The sequence below is a fragment of the Carcharhinus amblyrhynchos genome, chromosome 1 (assembly GCF_965287045.1).
Source record: "Carcharhinus amblyrhynchos chromosome 1, sCarAmb.v2.hapA, whole genome shotgun sequence".
In the NCBI taxonomy this organism is placed as follows: domain Eukaryota; kingdom Metazoa; phylum Chordata; class Chondrichthyes; order Carcharhiniformes; family Carcharhinidae; genus Carcharhinus; species Carcharhinus amblyrhynchos.
Genome location: NC_137324.1, coordinates 41,096,264 through 41,113,701, shown reverse-complemented (window position 1 = coordinate 41,113,701; position 17,438 = coordinate 41,096,264). Strand labels below are relative to the sequence as shown.

The 17,438-nt window shown below is 43.3% G+C and overlaps 1 protein-coding gene across 7 annotated transcripts in view; it reads left to right on the top strand.

Moving 5' to 3' along the window:
- The window catches only part of celf4 (CUGBP, Elav-like family member 4), a 1,183,497-nt gene that overhangs the window by 1,068,353 nt on the left and 97,706 nt on the right, over nt 1–17,438 (top strand). For all 7 annotated transcript variants that reach the window (XM_080215459.1, XM_080215370.1, XM_080215109.1 and 4 more), the window contains exon 8: nt 2,422–2,571. In XM_080215459.1, the coding sequence (XP_080071585.1) occupies nt 2,422–2,571 (150 nt within the window). The remainder of the gene's footprint in view (nt 1–2,421; nt 2,572–17,438) is intronic.

The following is a 17,438-nucleotide window of genomic DNA, read 5'->3' as shown; positions in this document are numbered from 1 at the left end:
TTGGGCGGCACAATGGTTAGCACTGCTGTCTCACAGCGCCAGAGATCCGAGTTCAATCCCCGCCTTGGGTCACTGTCATGTGGAATTTCTACTTTCTCTCTATGTCTGCATGGGTTTCCTTGGGTGCTCCAGTTTCCTCCCACAGTCCAAAAATATGCAGGTTCGGTTGATTGGCCATGCTAAATTGACTCTAATATCAGGGAATTGGTAGGGTTATGAGGATAGGACCCGGGTGGGATTGTGGTCAGTACAGACTCGATGGGCCAAATGGCCTCCTTCAGTACTGTGCAGATTCCATGATTGGAGAGGCTCGCTGCATTCCTGGAACTAGGTGAACAGCATTAAGATACCAATGGATGAGGTCAATAAGAATTAAAACCAAAAGAGAAAATGCTGGAAAACCTCTAAGGAGAGAAAAGAGCTGACGTTTTGAGTTCAGATGACCCTTTGCAAAAATGAAAATTAAAATTGGGAGAAACATTTTAGTGGGCTTCTGATTCCCTATTCTCCATTTTATGCTTCTACTCAAAGTGAGGATCTACCTCATAGCACCTGGCTTTTCCTAACTCCAAAATTAAAGAAAAATATACAGCGGAAGACACAACTGAGGAAATTACACAAGGCAATATTCACATTGTAGAATTTAAACATGTTCCCCCTTTCCCCGAAGAAGGACATGGGCAACTAACCAGCATCTCTTTATTGTGAATTCTGTAACATTGAATGAATTAAATCTAAGTTTGTGGACTTAGCGATATATGACCATAAATAAAACAATTCTATGGTATGGGATGATGGTATGGTATGGGATGATCCATCCTTGATGGATTATCCTTTTTCCTTTATATTTGTACAGTTTGTGTAATGTTTTGAGAGCTTCAGGGGAAGGAATGGTGAATAGGTATACCATTATACGTTGCTCAATATTAGCTAAACACAAAGTCACACTGATGATGTCCATTGGTGAACTGTACTGCTACATATTCCTGGCCATGCCAATGATGCAGAGAACAGTTCGGGGGGGGCAACAAGTTAAAAAAATGTTTAGTGGAGCAAATAAGATAAGTTTCTTGCGCAGCAGCCTTAACTGTTGATGCACGTGCTATTGATTTTTATACATTTTTTATGAAATAGCTGCTTGTCCAACCTTTGAGAGAGTCATTCAACCATTGACTGGAGCAGAAAAGAAACAGGCTGCAAAAAAAAACCTCCTGTCAGCTTGTCCTGGAGGCACAGTGTTAGAACTGTTAGGAAGTGGCGGCTTTGGAGAGGGTACAGAAAAGATTTACCAGGATGTTGCCTGCTATGGAGGGCATTAGCTACGAGGAGAGGTTGGAGAAACTTGGTTTATTCTCATTGGAGCAACAGACGTTGAGGGGAGACTGATAGAAGTCTACAAGGTTATGAGAGGCATGGACAGAGTGGATAGTCAGAAGCTTTTTCCCAGGGTGGAAGAGTCAATTACTAGGGGGCATGAGTAAAGATGTGAGGGGCGAGTTATAAAAGAGATGTATGAGGCAGATTTTTTGCACAGAGAGTGGTGGGTGCCTGGAACTCATTGCTGAGGGAGATAGTGGAAGGGGATACGGTAGTGACTTTTAAGGGGTGTCTTGACAAGTACATGAAAGAGATAGGAATAGAGGGATATGGTCCCTGGAAGCATAGGGGGTTTTAGTTAAGTCTGGCAGCGTGGTCGATGCAGGCTTCGAGGGCTGAAGGGCCTGTTCCTGTGCTGTAATTTTCTTTGTTCTTTGTTCTAACTGCTGCTTCATAGCGCCAGGTTCGACTCCCGGCTTCAGTCACAATCTCTGCAGCCCTGAACCTTCTCCCTGTGTCTGCGTGGGTTTCCTCCAGGCGCTCTGGTTTCCTCCCGCAGCCCAAAAGACATGCTGGTTAGGTGCATTGGCCATGCTACATTCTCCCTCAGTGCACCTGAACAGGAGCCAGAGTGTGACAAGTAGGAGGATTTTCGCAGTAACTTCATTGTAATGTGAATGGAAACCTACTTTGACTAATAAATAAACTTCAACGAACACAAACAAACCCAAGTTGTTGGGGTATAAGATTATGTGTGTCTTCTGTATTTTCAGAATATAGCAGGCATTATATTTGTTTCAGAGAAAGCTATATAGGCAAATTGGAGCATGTGGTATCATTTCTATAACTGCTACAGTGAAAAGAATCAACACAGGGTACCCTGGTTTATCTTTTGATGCAAGAACTTGTTTATCTGCATAATCTTTGTAAACAATTTCACTGTACCTTTGTTTCCATCAAATTATTCCTTTTTGCTGCTATTTCCTTGTGAGTGAAGGACTGTATTGATAGAGGCAGTCTAATCAGGTTGGGGAAAAAAGTTAACTATTTCTGCTTGATTCAATTTAAGCTTGAGATGCCTGATTTGCTGTGTATGTGTTTCAGGCGGGAGCACGCCCCCTGGTATCACCGCACCAGCTGTGCCTAGCATTCCTTCTCCAATCGGAGTAAATGGATTCACCGGCCTCCCACCACAGGCTAACGGACAGCCAACAGCAGAAGCCGTCTTCGCCAATGGAATCCACCCCTACCCAGGTACACATTACAGTCTTCAATTACATTGCAATCAGAATGAAAGATGCAGAGTGAAAACTTAATTCTCACATAAGGGGGAAAAAAAAACTGCTTTGAAAATCAGTGTCAGCTTTTCAAGCACGTGGTCAGGAGGGAAGAATCTTGCTGTTTATTCTTAGCTGTGATGAACCTCTGTGCCTCTACATCTGCGATTTTTCCAGAGTTTGTCCTCAGCAGTTTCCTTTACCATCACAGAAAGGTGCCGAGGGGTTTGGGGTCAGTTTCTATCCCACGTAAATCACAGCGTGATACCTGTGAATTTACTCTGTTCTATGGCTGCATAATAAATGTGAATTCAATACAGGATAAAGATGGAACCAGTTTAACCATTCTGTAAAGGACCAGGCTTAGTCATGAATAAGTTGTTCATAATGGAGATCAAATACAAAATAAATTGCAAACATTATGAGGCAAGCTGCTAATGGAAAGAGAAAGGCCAGGTTAATGTGTTGATTCAAGGTTCTCCATCAAATCAATTACAATTCCAACAACTCCAAATAAAACATTAACCTCTCTTCTCTCCTTCCAGAGGTTCATGATGAGATTCTTGTCTATTTGCAGCATATATCCTGTCCATACTTAGTAAAAGGACTTGTATGTATATGATGCTTTTTACAACCTCAGCACATCACAAAGAACTGCACAGCCAATGAAGCATTTTTTGAGACGTTGCCCCTGTTGCAATATGGAAATGCTGTTGTCGGTTTACACATATCAGGTCCCACAGGCTTGATGACCAGATAGCCTGTTGTAGTGATGTTTGTTGAGGGATAAAAGCTAGACATCCCTGCTAATTCATAACTAACTATGGGATCTTTTATACAACAAAAAACAGAAAATGCTGGAGGAACTCCGCAGGTCTGACAGCGTCCGTGGGGAGAGAATAGAGCCGATGTTTCAAGTCAGGGTGAATCCAATCTCGAAACGTTGACTCTATTCTGTCTCCACAGATGCTGCAGACGAGCTGAGTTTCTCCCGCATTTTCTGTTTCTGTTTCAGATTCCAGCATCCGCAGTATTTTGCTTTTATCTGTGGGATCTTTTATCTTCAACTGAGAGAGCAAATGGAGCCTCAGTTTAACATCTCATCTGAAAGATGGTGGGTGGGATTTTACAGCCTCACTCGAGCGAGACCAGAAACTCCCACCCGAGGTCAACAGACATTTCCATTGTCCACACCTCGTCCGCTCCGATACTGTAGCAGGCAGGGCGATAGAATTCCGGCGAGTATCTCAGGCAGTGCAGCTTTCCCTCAGTACTGCACTAAAATCATCACCTTAGATTATGCACTCCAGACTCTGGAGTGGGACTTGAACCCATAACCTTCTGACTCTGCAGGAGTGTCACCCTGGAATCGAGACTAAAATCCTTTAGCTTTTTGTTTCCGCACCTTCCCTAATTTTAGAAACCAATACCATGGCATGATACGAATGACACATCCGTGGTACTATCCTGTAATTTGCTTTGTCGCGAAAAGGGTAGGGATTTGCACATTACCCTTTCACCTCCAACACCTGGGCTCAAAGCCTTTCTAAATTGAGAAGTGGAAAGTTTCTTGTCTAATCAGTTTGCTCATGGTAACAGTTTACTACGAACAGTGTTTTGACAACTTCAAACCAGTTTTTTAATGAATGTAAGTTTGTAACACAGAATTGTTGCCCTTTCTGGCTAATTTGGCACCAAGCTATTTCTTTCACTCAGTTAAATAGCAGGATAATGAAGGAAATGTTAGACAATAAGGGTTGTTCTTCCTTGGCCAACACTTTACCAGATCATAAATTCTAAACAACATGGGAGTGATTTTTCCCAATACAATTCTCAAGTGTCAAATTCACATGAAAATTGGAGTAAATCTCACTGTTTTTCAGCGTGATTTTCAAAATGAATCCCCCACCCTCTGTGCACAGCAGAATGTGTCAGTGTAAGTCACGTAAAAAATCTGTGGGCCGCTGTATAGTGTTGAGCAGGCCATTGCGCGTGCGCTGATTGGTCAGCACCGAGCTTGGCGTGTGTAGAATGGCCCTGTACTGCCGGCCTCCTGATCGCCCATCGCCAGCCGTACAACCCATCCCCCACCAACCCAATCGCTGGCCCCCCGAAACATGTCCATGCCCAGCCTCAATCCCCTCCCCAGCCCACCTCAATCTCCTCACACCACCCACCCCTCCACTCCTGCAACCCTCATCTGATTTCCCCTCTCCCACTGATCCCAACCCCTCCTCCCCCCCACCAGCAGCCTAGAACCCTGCAGCAAGCCCTCCCCGCCCCACCCTTCACCTCCATGACCAGCCCTGATTCCTGGCCTCTCTAGCTCTGTCACCACCGACTGTAGAGTGGCAGCGGGACACCCTACCACCAGCAATTGCCCCCCCCCACAAAATGTCTCACTCTGTCAGCAACAGGAAATCAAATTCATTGGGCACCTGGTTTTGTCAATATACTGTGCTTTACGCTAGCTCTTATTCATAATTTGCATAAGAAAACGTTCTTATTTTCTCAGGGAGAGTGAGAGAGAGCACCTGCAAGGCACAAGTTGCTTTCTCAGAAAAGTAAACAAAAAAGTTAATCACAAGTAAGGCTTACATTAACACGGCAATGAAGTTACTGTAAAATTCCCCTAGTCACCACAGTCCGGCGCCTTTTCGGGTCAATGCACCTAACCAGCACGTCTTTCAGACCATGGGAGGAAACTGGAGCACCCGCAGGAAACCCACACAGACACGGGGAGAACATGCGGACTCCTCACAAACAGTGAATAAGCTGGGAATCGAACCCTGGTCCCTGGCGCTGTGAAGCAGCAATGCTAACCACTGTGCCACCGTGCTGCCCATTCTGGAAAATTCTGGAGATTTTCGACAGGTCCACCAGCAATCGTGGAGAGATAAGAACAAAGTTAAAGTCTTTTTCGTCAGAACAGAAGCTAAGAAATGCAGAAGGTTTTGCGAAGGGAGGGAAAGTGGGGCGGTGGGGAAAGGACAAAGGAAAAAGTTTGTGATAGGGTGGAAGATAGTGTTGATTAAATGATGATAAAAGGGGTGATGATGCAAGGCATAAGGAGATGTGATCAGGGCAAGAAAATGAAAAGATGGATGGACCTTCCAGTCCCACCACTGAAAACAGGGTTCACCCTTGTTCACATCCTCCATTAGACAGGAAACCGCAATGGAATATAGCCAGCAGTGGGACTGGAAGATTTCACCGGCAGGAGCAGCCAGAAAATCCCACCCGATGGGTTTGGAAAAGGTACAAATGGAAATAGCAGCAGCAGCAATTCCAGGAGCTGCCATCCAAAACAAAAAGGGCCGATGTTATGTCCTGAGTTTGTTGAGTTCTGTTTTCAATCCAGAAGGCTGTAAAGTACCTAATCAAAAAATGTCTTGCTGTTCCCTGAGCTCACTTTGAGCTTCAGTTGAAAAGCGCAAGAGGCCAAGAGGCCAAAGTGTGAGCAAATTAGAGATTTAAAATGACAGGTAAGCAAAAACTCAGGGTCACACTCGCTGACTGAACAGAGATGTTCCACAAATCAGTCACCCAGTCTGCACTTGATCTCTTCATTGTAGAGGAGATCATTAAGTACAGTACACTAAATTGAAAGAAGTACAAGGAGATCATTATTTCACCTGGAAGGAATGTTTGAGGCCCTGCATAATGAGAAGGAAGGAAGAGGGCAGGTGCAGCCTCTCCTGTGCTTGCATGGAGAACTCTCATGGGAAGAGTGTTGAGGATGTTAGAGGAGTGAACCAGGCTGTCATGGAGGGAAAAGCTCCTTCAGAATGCTGAAAGGAGAGAGGACGGGGAAATATGTTTCATAGTGGGTATCTCACTGGAGGCATTGGAATTTTCAAAGGATGATGCATTGAATATGAAGGTTGGTGGAGTGAAAAGTGAGGAGAAGGGAACCCTTATTGTGATTCTGGGAGGGATGGGAAGGGGTAAGAGCAGACGTGTGGGAATTGGAATCAATAGTTGGGGACCCTATGAATCACGGGATGGTAATCCTTGTTAAGGGAAAGGGAAGACATATTGGAAGCATGAGTATGGAAGGTGCCATTCCAATGTAAATTAGAAAGTTAGTGTACACATTCACAGATGCCAGACAATAACCCTCTCCTATAAGAGACAATGTAAGTATCTCTTCTTGATATTCAACAGCATTGCCGTTGCTGAATCCCCAACTAGCAACATAATGGGGGTTACCGTTGATTAGAAACTTAGCTGAACCCTGTCTGGTTCATTAATGTCCATTAGGGAAGGAAATCTGCTGTCCTCAACTAATTTGACCTACATGTGACTCCAGATCCACAGCAACGTGGTTGATACTTAAATGTCCCCTGAAAAGCCACTCAGTTCAAGGGCAATTTCAGATGGGCAATAAATGCTGGCCCTACCAGACTGAAGCCCATATCCCATGAATGAAAAAAAGAAAAACATATGTATAAACACTGCGATTACAAGAGAAAATCACCACTACCTTCTCAAGAAATATTAAGGATGGGCTGAAAATACTTGTCTTGCCAGTGCTGCTCAGGTCCCAAGAATGAATAAAAAAAACAAGTGTTCCCTTTGCTGGGTAGAATATGGAATTGGCAAAGGCTGTTCACCCTTATAGTGGGTTATGGTTTGCTGAGCAGGCACTGTTCAGAATAGGGAAAAGCTAGCAAGTAATAAGAAGACAATGGACTCGTTCATAAAAAACAATCTTTAAAGATTAATATCCAGTATGACTGGGAGACAGAAGAGGGAGCAGAATTGTTATTAATTTTAAAGTGGCTAAAATGCAAATCCTGGCACATTGGATTATAATTTGTACAAATTTCAAAGAGAAACATATCAAGACACTGCTACAATTTGTGTGGAATTTTAATTTAAATGAATAAGTGCCGGTGATGGACCAAGACATCTGTAAGATTAAAGGTGCAGATGAGCTTGGATTTTATAGACATTTAGATTGTAGAAAGAATAGAAAAGTATGAAACAAAGAAGGGTCACAGATTATAGTTAGTATGGGAATATAGGAAGTAGGAACAAGAGTAGGCCATTCAGCCTCTTGCGTCTGCTCCACTATTCAACTAGGTCAATGATGATCTTCTGCAACAATGCCATTTTCCTGCACTACCCCTATGTACGGTATGCTTTGTCTGTATAGTACACAAGAAACAATACTTTTCACTGTATACTAATACATGTGACAATGATAAATCAAATCAAATCTAACCCCATATTCCTTGATATCTTCAATATCCAAAAATCTATCAGTGTCTGTCATGAATATACTCAATGACTGAGCCCTCTTGGTAGAGAATTCCAAAGACTTGCTACCCCTGAGTGAAGAACTTCCTCTTGATCTCAGCCCTCATTCTCAGACTGTGTTCCCTGGTTGTAGATTCCAAGCCAGGAGGAACATCCTTTGTGCAACTGCCCTGCGAGCCTAGTAAGAATGTTGTATGCCTCAATGAGATCAGACTCTCCAGAGGACATTTCCTGAAAACTGTCTGGTGAACATCTGTCACACTGCCTCTATGGCAAGTATATCCTTTCTTTGATAAGAAGGGGTGGGCTGGGTAGGATAATGTGTTAGACTAAATGATCTGAATGGTCTTCTTCTGCACTGTAAGGATTCTATGATTCTACGATAAGGAGACCAAAACTGTACACAATATGCCAGATGTGCCATGTGCTGATTTGACTCCCAACTGCATTAATTGCAAGCATTCGGAGACCACCTCGCCAAGGACATCTCACACCATTGCAGTTCATTGTAGAGCCAGGTTTAAAAAGTGCTAAGATGGTCCATTGGTTTCTTCAGAATCTTAGGGCAGAGTCTCATGAACTGAGTCCCTGCTGAAATGGCTGTACCATAATGGGTTGGGAACCCGGTTGATTAAGTATCTGATTTTCCCTTGACTCTGTAACTGAGCCACAGCATTAGCATCACCCACTGGTAGCCTGGCCAATTAGAGAGGACAGACAGAGAGAGTGCTGGATCTGCCGCAGGAAGGATTTCTAGTTAAAGAGATCTGGCAGGGGTTGCAATGGCTCAGTGGGACATAGATATTTGGTGCTGTAGCAAACACAGGAATGAAAAAGCCGAGTCCCTCAGTCCCGCCTGGAGGTCCCACTGTAAGGCGTGAGCTGAAGTTTCCCAAGCACTGGAGGAAGAAGACGCTCTCCAACCAAGCATGTGGATGGAAGTGGCTGAAGAAATAGCAGGAATGTGGTTCATCCAAGTTGGAACAACAGGCCGTCCCACGGTGAGTGGCATAACATCGTGAGCTACCTGGCCCAACACTGTCTTTCCCAATGTCCCCCTGCACAGCATCCCTCAGATCAACACACCGACAGCTCCACTCATTCCCCTCTCTCTAAGCATCTCCTCACAATCCCATTGCAATAGACTGATAATCACCATTATCACTGTCTCATTTCAAAGTCATCCGCCAAAAGATGTTGTCCTTCCCTCCCTTACTGACACTGTTTTCTCCTGCTTTTTCCCTTTGCAGGCAGTAACAGCACACAACCTAGTGAAAGGCAATGATCCAGGGAGATGTGGCCCACCAGTGACACTCAGCTTGTTGGCCCATGGTAACCTGTGCCATCTGCTCCACTGGGAAGCAGATCTTGTTCTAGAAGCTTGCAGATATTGGTAGTGTCTTGCCATGAAAGCCTAAATCTCCTGACGCATTGGTGCTCAGACATGTCAAGAGAATCACTCTCTGCCTCTGATGCTGTGTTGAGAATCTTGCCTCCTTCCACCCAGATTTCTATGTCCCACTGTCTGTGTCTTGTGGAGGGGCATGTGGCTCAGGAGAAGGCAGCTGCTGTTGGTGGTGGTTTTAAGATTGCTTCTTATCTTACCCCACGCAGCAGAGGTGGAAGATGGAGCTGGATAAGCTACTCTCCTGCTGTACCAAAGGCTTGCAGCAGGAAAGTACAGCTGTAAATGAATGCAGTGCTAGACAGGTGAACTGTCTTCTAAAAAGTTGATAATCCCTGGTCAAGAAGTGGAAGTACAACCTAAGTAAAGAACTGAGACAGCAGTCTCTCAATGGCCATAGCTGGAGCTCTTCAGAATAACCGATCATAGGCTACCCAGCTTGTCAGTTTCACTGAAGAAACTCTTCTTCCTGTACACTTGCCTCGATAATTCTGATGAGTGGTTGATAGTTCAGCAAAAAACAGTATCCTGGCTGTTCAAGCCAAAAATTGAGGCTGAGAATATCTCATAATGATTTATCCAACGGCTGCACTCACCGTCAATTCCACCCTATTCACCCAGGAGAGGGCAGGACGATCACATTTAGGGGATTCAACTCATTGCCCACAGCCAAACCCGCCTCTCCTTGCCCAAGATCATGCCCCCTTATTAGTAGGTCACCATAGTGTGAAGAGAAATTATACACTGCCACCCTTGTGCTTCAGATATTAAAAATTAGCCACTGGGGAAGCAGAGTTCTACTTCTATCAATATTGAGGCACCTGAGAGGCAGAGTGCAAATAACTCTGATCCTGCTGGCTGCACCTTGCACTCAACTCTTATTGGTCTCAGATCAATGGTGTGGAGCCCAAGGTCTCTGTTGAAAATTACCTGGGATCATATTACACAGAATGAATGATCGACAGTGTGTAATGTGGCTTTTGAATTAAATTCGGAGGTTCGGATGGGTTCACAGAGCAAAGCTTGAATGCCTTTTGAACCCTGGGATTAAACTGTGGCCTTTTCTGGATCCTTGCTGACTGTAATTTACACAATGAGTTATGTTCCTCAATAAAATGAAACTAGTGTTAATGACACTTAGAGCATCGCTGAATGACTGGTTGTTAAGTGTTGACAACTGCTGAGGACATCGCGTCAGCTGAGATTACCATCCAGTTCCCTGCAGGATACAAAAAGGGAAATCATTCTGGCTATTAAAATTAGATTAGGATTAGAAAGTGACATTATCAATGTACTACTTTTCCTAATGCAGCCTAGAAATTTTCTCTTCCCCTCTCCAAAGCCCATGACAGTAACTGAAAACACAGTACAGAATCTTCAATTGTATCCCCAGCAATACTTTTGCTTCAAACCTTTGAATGCTCATTCATCAATATTTTGTACTACCTGCAGCAGTGTTAAGAGACTTGAGAACAGTTATTTATTCCTCACTAACGCTCACTGCAATGCAGATAGGCTGAAGTTAGAAAAATGCTAAGAAGGGTAATAGGCTGCATGGGTTAATTGTATGCTGGCCTTTATGTTATTTATTACTTTTCGTGGGATGTGAGTGTCATCAGCATTTATTGCCCATTCGCAACCGTCCTCCATTTCAGAGGACATTTGAAAGTCAATCACATTACTGTGGGTCTGGAGTCACATGTAGGCCAGACCAGGTAAGGACGGCAGATTTCCTTACTTAAAGAACATTAGTGAACCAGATATGTTTTAACAATAATAGACAGTGCTTTCATGGTCATCACTAGATTTTTAATTCTAGATTTTTATTGCATTCAAACCTGGAGCATTACCCTGGGACTCTGGATTACTAGCCCAGTGATAATTCCAGCATGCCACTGTCTCTTTACATATAGAGAATTAAAATGTGAGGGAATAGAAGTGATGCTTCAGCTACACAAAGCTCTGGCCACACCACACCTGGAGCACTCTTGGTAACACACCTTAGAAACAGTAAATTACTTTGTTGGTAAAATAGCTTAAATTTAGAAGAACAATATCTGGACTCAAAGGGTTAAATTACAACAAGAGATTGCATAGCCAAAGGTGGTATTCCCTGGAATTTAGAAGATTGAAGTGTGAGTTGACCTAAATTTTCAAAATATTAAGGGGAACAGTGAGAGAGGGAAAATATTTCCCCCCAGTTGAGAAGTTTGGAATTAGGCAGGATGTTCTAAAAATTAGGGCCAGAATTTAGGGATGAAATTAGTGAAAGCCTCCACGGGCAAAGCGTAGAAGAAGTTGGAATTTTCTTCTGCAAATGACATTAGTTGCAAGGTCAGTTGTCAATTTGAAATCTGAGTTTGACAAGATTTTTGTTAATCGATGGTGTTACAAGAAATGGAACAAAGGCAAGTGTGAGGGGTTAGTTCATAAATCAGCCATGATCTCACAGAATAGAAGCTGAACAGTCTACTCCTGTTCCAGTCTTCTCTTGGCTGACAATAGTCCCTGGGACAGCTGTGCATGAGCTACATGTTGTACCTTTTGGAAAACAAAAGCTTCTGTGTGAGCTCCTTTAAGATTATTTATTAGTGACATGAGTAGACTTACATTAACACTGCAGTGAAATTACTGTGAAAATCTCCTAGCCCCTGTTCGGGTGCAGTGAGAGAGAATTTAGCTTGGCCAATGCACCTAACCAGCGCATTGTTCAGACTGTGGGAGGAAACTGGAACACCCAGAGGAAACCCACGCAGACGTGGGGAGAACGTGCAGAATCTGCACAGTGACCCAAGCTGGGAATCGAACCCAGGTCTCTGGTACTGTGAGGCAGCAGTGATAACCACTGTCTCACCAAGCAACCCATAATTTTTTTAAAAATCTGTACGCTTTCTTTTCCTTTTCTATGTACTGTATGCTTTGTCTGTATAGTGCACAAGAAACAATACTTTTCACTGTATACTAATACATGTGACTCTTACATGCTCCTATCCCTCCCATTAAACCTTGGTGCCTTAGCTTTGTAAGTGTTGATCTATTCCAAGGCTTAAAGCCCCAAATTCCTCCTGCACATTGAGTTCATTTGTGCTCTATGAATGGTCTCATTTCTTCAGCATCAGCAGGCTTCCTCTTCAAGGCAGGGATCCTAATGGCAGCTAGGTTTGCTAATTCTGACTTTATGTATTGCAGGCAGTATCATCACATGACCTCATGCTTCCAACCACCCTGTTCCTTCAAGCATTTTGCTTTTATTCTCATGAGATAAGACCACCACTGGCAAGGTCAGCATTTTTAGCCCATTTCTAACTACCCTTGAGTCACCTTCTTCAGCTGTTGTAATTCGTGTGGGACGTGTCAAGCCACAGTGTTGTTTGAAAGGGAGTCCCTGGATTTTGGCCCTGCGACAGTGAAGGGTCAGTGAGTGGCTTGGAGGGGAACTTGCAGATGATTTTGCCCTTGCTCTTCCAGGTGGTAGCACTTATGAGTTTGCAAGGTGTCATGGAAAGTTGCTGCTGTGCATTTTGCAAATAGTACAAACTGCTGCCTCTGAGCGCCGATGGTGGAGAGACTGAATGTTTAAGGTGCTGGGTAATGTGTTTAATCAAACCTTGTTCTGGATGGCGTTGAGCATTTTTGAGTGTTGTTGGAGTCAAGATGATGAGTGGCTGGGAGGGGAACTTCCAGGTGGTGGTCCCATCATAAGCAGTGAATTGGCAGCCTGTTTTATACCTTTCCAATTGACGTCAGTGGAAAAGAAATCCGGAGAAATTTAACACGGGCTGCTGACTAGTTACTGCAAAATGTCAATGTGGCCCTCCTGTGTATGTGTGTGTTTATGTGTACGTGTGGGTGCATGTAGAAAACTCATCTGTGTACACTCGACAAATTTGAATTGTGGTGCTGATTTCATCCATTTGAAGTGGTGTAGAATAAGTGGCACTACTTAGCAGTGCTTGGCACTCAGAAATCCATGTGAGCCTTGGCAAGATGTTACATCTACAGCACATTAAAAGACTCAACATGCAGCTCAGACACCACTTCAAATGGTATACATTAGTCAGTCACAAAGAGTGGTAAAAATTTCCCCAAGTGGAGTTAGTGTTTATCCAGTACTTCAACAAGCACATGAAGAAGTCCAGTGCTCTGGCACGTAGGGAGACATTTTGTTTTCATATTTCTTCTTTACTTTTCCAACCAGGTTTGAAAGAATGTTCATTTTATCGTGCCAAATAATAAAAAACAGTGATTCAATCAAATATAAACAAAAGATTACCCACGTCACATAATTAACTACAAGTTCCATAACTTTTAAATGTAATGAAAGGGGGCGACAAGGTGGCAAGTCGACCAGAAAAATGAGATGCAAGAATGAATAGGGGCAAGATATTTCTAAGCCTGCATTTTAAAAGGCTTTTTTTTAAATAAAAGAAGCCCAGAAATCAATGTTTCATTTTGCCTCAGTGTATTGTATTGTGTTGTGTTTAGCAATGAAGCTTATGAATATTTTCAATTCAGTAAAACAGACATAAAACTCAAAGTCCTATCCATTCCCTGTCCTTGTGCTGTTGGCAAAAGACATCAACCGTGGCTCTCCAGCCCGTATGAATATGGATCTTTACTTGTCCCACTGCCAATTAATTCCAGTATTGTGCTGTGGGCCCAAGCTCACAGGAGCAGGGTTGAGGCTGCCAAAACTCATTTAAAGCCAAAAGGCAGAGCAGATTTTTATCACGTCAATCCAGGCTGAGTTCAAGCCTAACTCGCTGAAGTGAGATGACAATGTGCTAGCCCAATGAACATATACCCAGTGTCTCTGACAAATACGTTAAACATAAACGTAATGCAGAGGAATCTCCTGAATTATGTTACACCAGTTCATCTGTTCCTCTCAGGTGATAACAAGGGTGCATACTTATGTTTGCAGATATATTGAAATAAAATGCCATTACTTAACAACAATATCTGAAACAAATGTGAGCAGTAACACCAGTTTCTCCCATCGGTTTTCCATCATTACTTTCCATTAAAGGAGAGATTTTCTACTTCAGTGCTTCTAACATATGTGTGTATCAGAAAACTGTTGTACTCCCAGCCTGAGTTTAATTGTGCACCAGGGGCATTCAAGCAGAAAATCTCCCTTTAAACTCTTTACTTTTTTTAAAAGCTATTGAGATCTTTACGAAGATGGCACGAAAAATAAACAAATATCCTTTATTGTTTGAAAGATCAAAAACTGAGTGATTATTAATCCTGGTGTTTTATAGTCAACTCAGTTCCACATCATCGTAAACCCATTCCAAGTGATTACTTTTTCATCAAGCTCACCCTTTTTCCCTCTTCTCAGCCTTTGTGACATGTTGCATTTCTGGGCCTGGTCTTTCATCGAGGTTTTTTCAGTGAGATAAATAAGAGGACAGATTTTATGAGAAGAAACAAGGGCCAAGATAGTCCACTGGTTACCAACATGTACCAACAACTGATGCACACTCAGGTACCCCAGCAGTGGTGGGTAATATAGTACTTCAACAAGATTTTTTTTATGAAATCCTCAACTGCTGGGATTGAATATGAGGAAATCACATGAGTGCATCAGTGATTCCCAAAGATATGCCTCTGATGGGCACAGCACCTGGTTGGTGGAGGAGTCGGGAAGGGGGAGGGGGGAGTAGCGATTCTTGTAACAAAAGATCACCTTACATTGATCCTCTCTTAGCAGCTGGAAGTGTTTAAGGCTAACAATAAGGCCAAACATTTCCACAGCATCTAAATTTTTAACATGAAAGGTGTGTCTCACCATCCCTAGCTTGGGTAATGTATCTTCCTTAATATTTGTGAAGGCCCAGACCCTGAATAATCAGTGCTCCTTGATGAAGAATTCTGGAGCTCTTGCATTTTAAAAGGCCATAAATTTGAGGAAATCATATTTCGCTCATCTGTTATCCTCAGCCAGTTTCTTTCAGCTTCTAAGGGACAACTAATTCACCCTCTTTAAATGCTAAGTGTAAGCTGCATATAATGAAGAATATTGCTCAGATCACGCATTTGGAGTCCATAATGAATGGGGTCATTAAGCTGGTTCTATGAAGTTCACTCAACAAAGTCATTAGTCCACCAGAGTGGGACACCACGAAAATGAGATATCCTTCCCCATGGGGCTGTATAAAATATTTATTTTTCAGATACTTTTTTCTGATGAAAACAGTAACATCCATTATAGGTACATGAGATTTTAACCTTTTGGAGACTGTTTTGATGTATTATTTTAAAGAAAGATGTACATAATCTTGTTTTTCTCCTCATTTCCAGTGTATAGCATGTGTACTTACAATTTGTTCTCACTGTTTCACACTGAATGTTACATTTCTGCACAATATCACTGCTTCAGGCAGCAACCAGATGGTCTAGGGTCTTAGTCCCAGAGCTGCCATTTACTCAGATTTGCCTGGCAATACAGAAATTCTGTTATTTGGTCCTTGACCAGACGGCTAGATTGAGCCTTCGCTCAGTTGGCTGGACAGCTGGTTTGTGATACAGAGCAACGCCAGCAACATGCGTTCAATTCCCGTACCAGCTGAGGTTATTCGTGAAGGCCCGCTTCCTCGACCTTGCCCCTCACCTGAGATGTGGTGATGCTCAGGTTAAATCACCACCAGTCACGGCCTGTGGCCATCTGGGACTTTCTTTAGATTGCGAAGCAGTTTATGGCAGGCTGCCCCATCTTTGGGAAGGGTGTGGGGGAAGAAATCAAGCAAACTGGCATTTCCATTTCCTGCACTTTACAGCCATTTTAATTGTACCCAGCCTGGTAACACTGCGGAGGCAATGCAATAATTCTGCTTCATCCACCATTTACTATGGATGGCTAACACTGGGAGCCTAAAAGGTGTTATTTCTAAAACTCTTTCTGCCTTTCCTGCATTTTATCTTGCTCAGAAGCAAAGTTAATTATTTAATAGTCTCATCATTGCTACAACTTGTGGTATTGCTCGAACAGGAGGAAAAGATTTATATTTGGCGGAGTGACAGGGGCTGTAAAAAGTTGTAACCGTGCCCTCCTTTCACCTGGCATGGCCCATCTGCATGCCCACGAGGCTAGTTTTCTAATAAAGGGAGCGAAACATACCTCAGCTGCAAGCAACAAAGCAAATAAAAACTGTTCTTTTATGCCAGTGACAGGTGCATGGCCCATTTTACAGGTCAGCTGTGATTATATCTCAGTGCCAGCTACTATTGGAGCACAAGTCCACCGTAGGCAGCACGGTGGCACAGAGGTTAGCACTGCTGCCTCACAGCGCCAGGAACCTGTGTTCGATTCCTGGCTTGGGTCACTGCCTGTGCAGAGTCTGCACGTTCTCCCTGTGTCTGCGTGGGTTTTCTCCGGGTGCTCCAGTTTCCCCCCACAGTCCCAAAGATGTGCAGGTTAGGTGCATTGACACACTAAATTCTCCCTCAGTGTACCCAAACAGGCGCCAGAGTGTGGTGACTCAAGGATTTTCACAGTAATTTCATTGCAGAGTTAACATAAGCCTACTTGCAACACTAGTAAATAAATAACTTTAAACTTTAGAAGTCCCGGGTGCACTGGATCCAAAAACAGTTGTTTAATTTTCCTCCAGTTAGCAAAAAAAAGATATCTGAGTCCATTAGCTCCATCGTTCACTGTGAGTATAAACAGAAGGCAGATGGTGACAGAGTTTGTAGAGTAACCTGAGTGGGCTGGGGGGGGGTTAAGATGATATTCCTAAATTTGACTGGTTCTTTGAGGGACTTTGAAGTTTAAAGTTCATTTATCAGTGTCACAAGTTGGCTAATGTTAATTCTGCAATGAAGTTACTATGAAAATCCCCGAGTTGCCACACACCAGCGCCTGTTTGGGTACACTGAGGGAGAATTTAGCATGGCCAATGCACCTAACCAGCATGTCTTCCAGAATGTGGGAGCACCCAGAGGAAACCCACGCAGACAGAGGAAGAACATGCAGACTCTACTTAGATGGTGACCCAAGTTGGGAATCGAAGCCTGTGACTTTAAGGCCGAGGGGTTATGGATAATCAGATGGCTAAGACTGGGTTAGACTTCTATCATACTCTTAAGTTCCTTATTTATATTCATGTCCATTCTATGTTTTCACATTTATTCGTGAACTATCTCATTGACGCTTTGCTGTTTGAGTT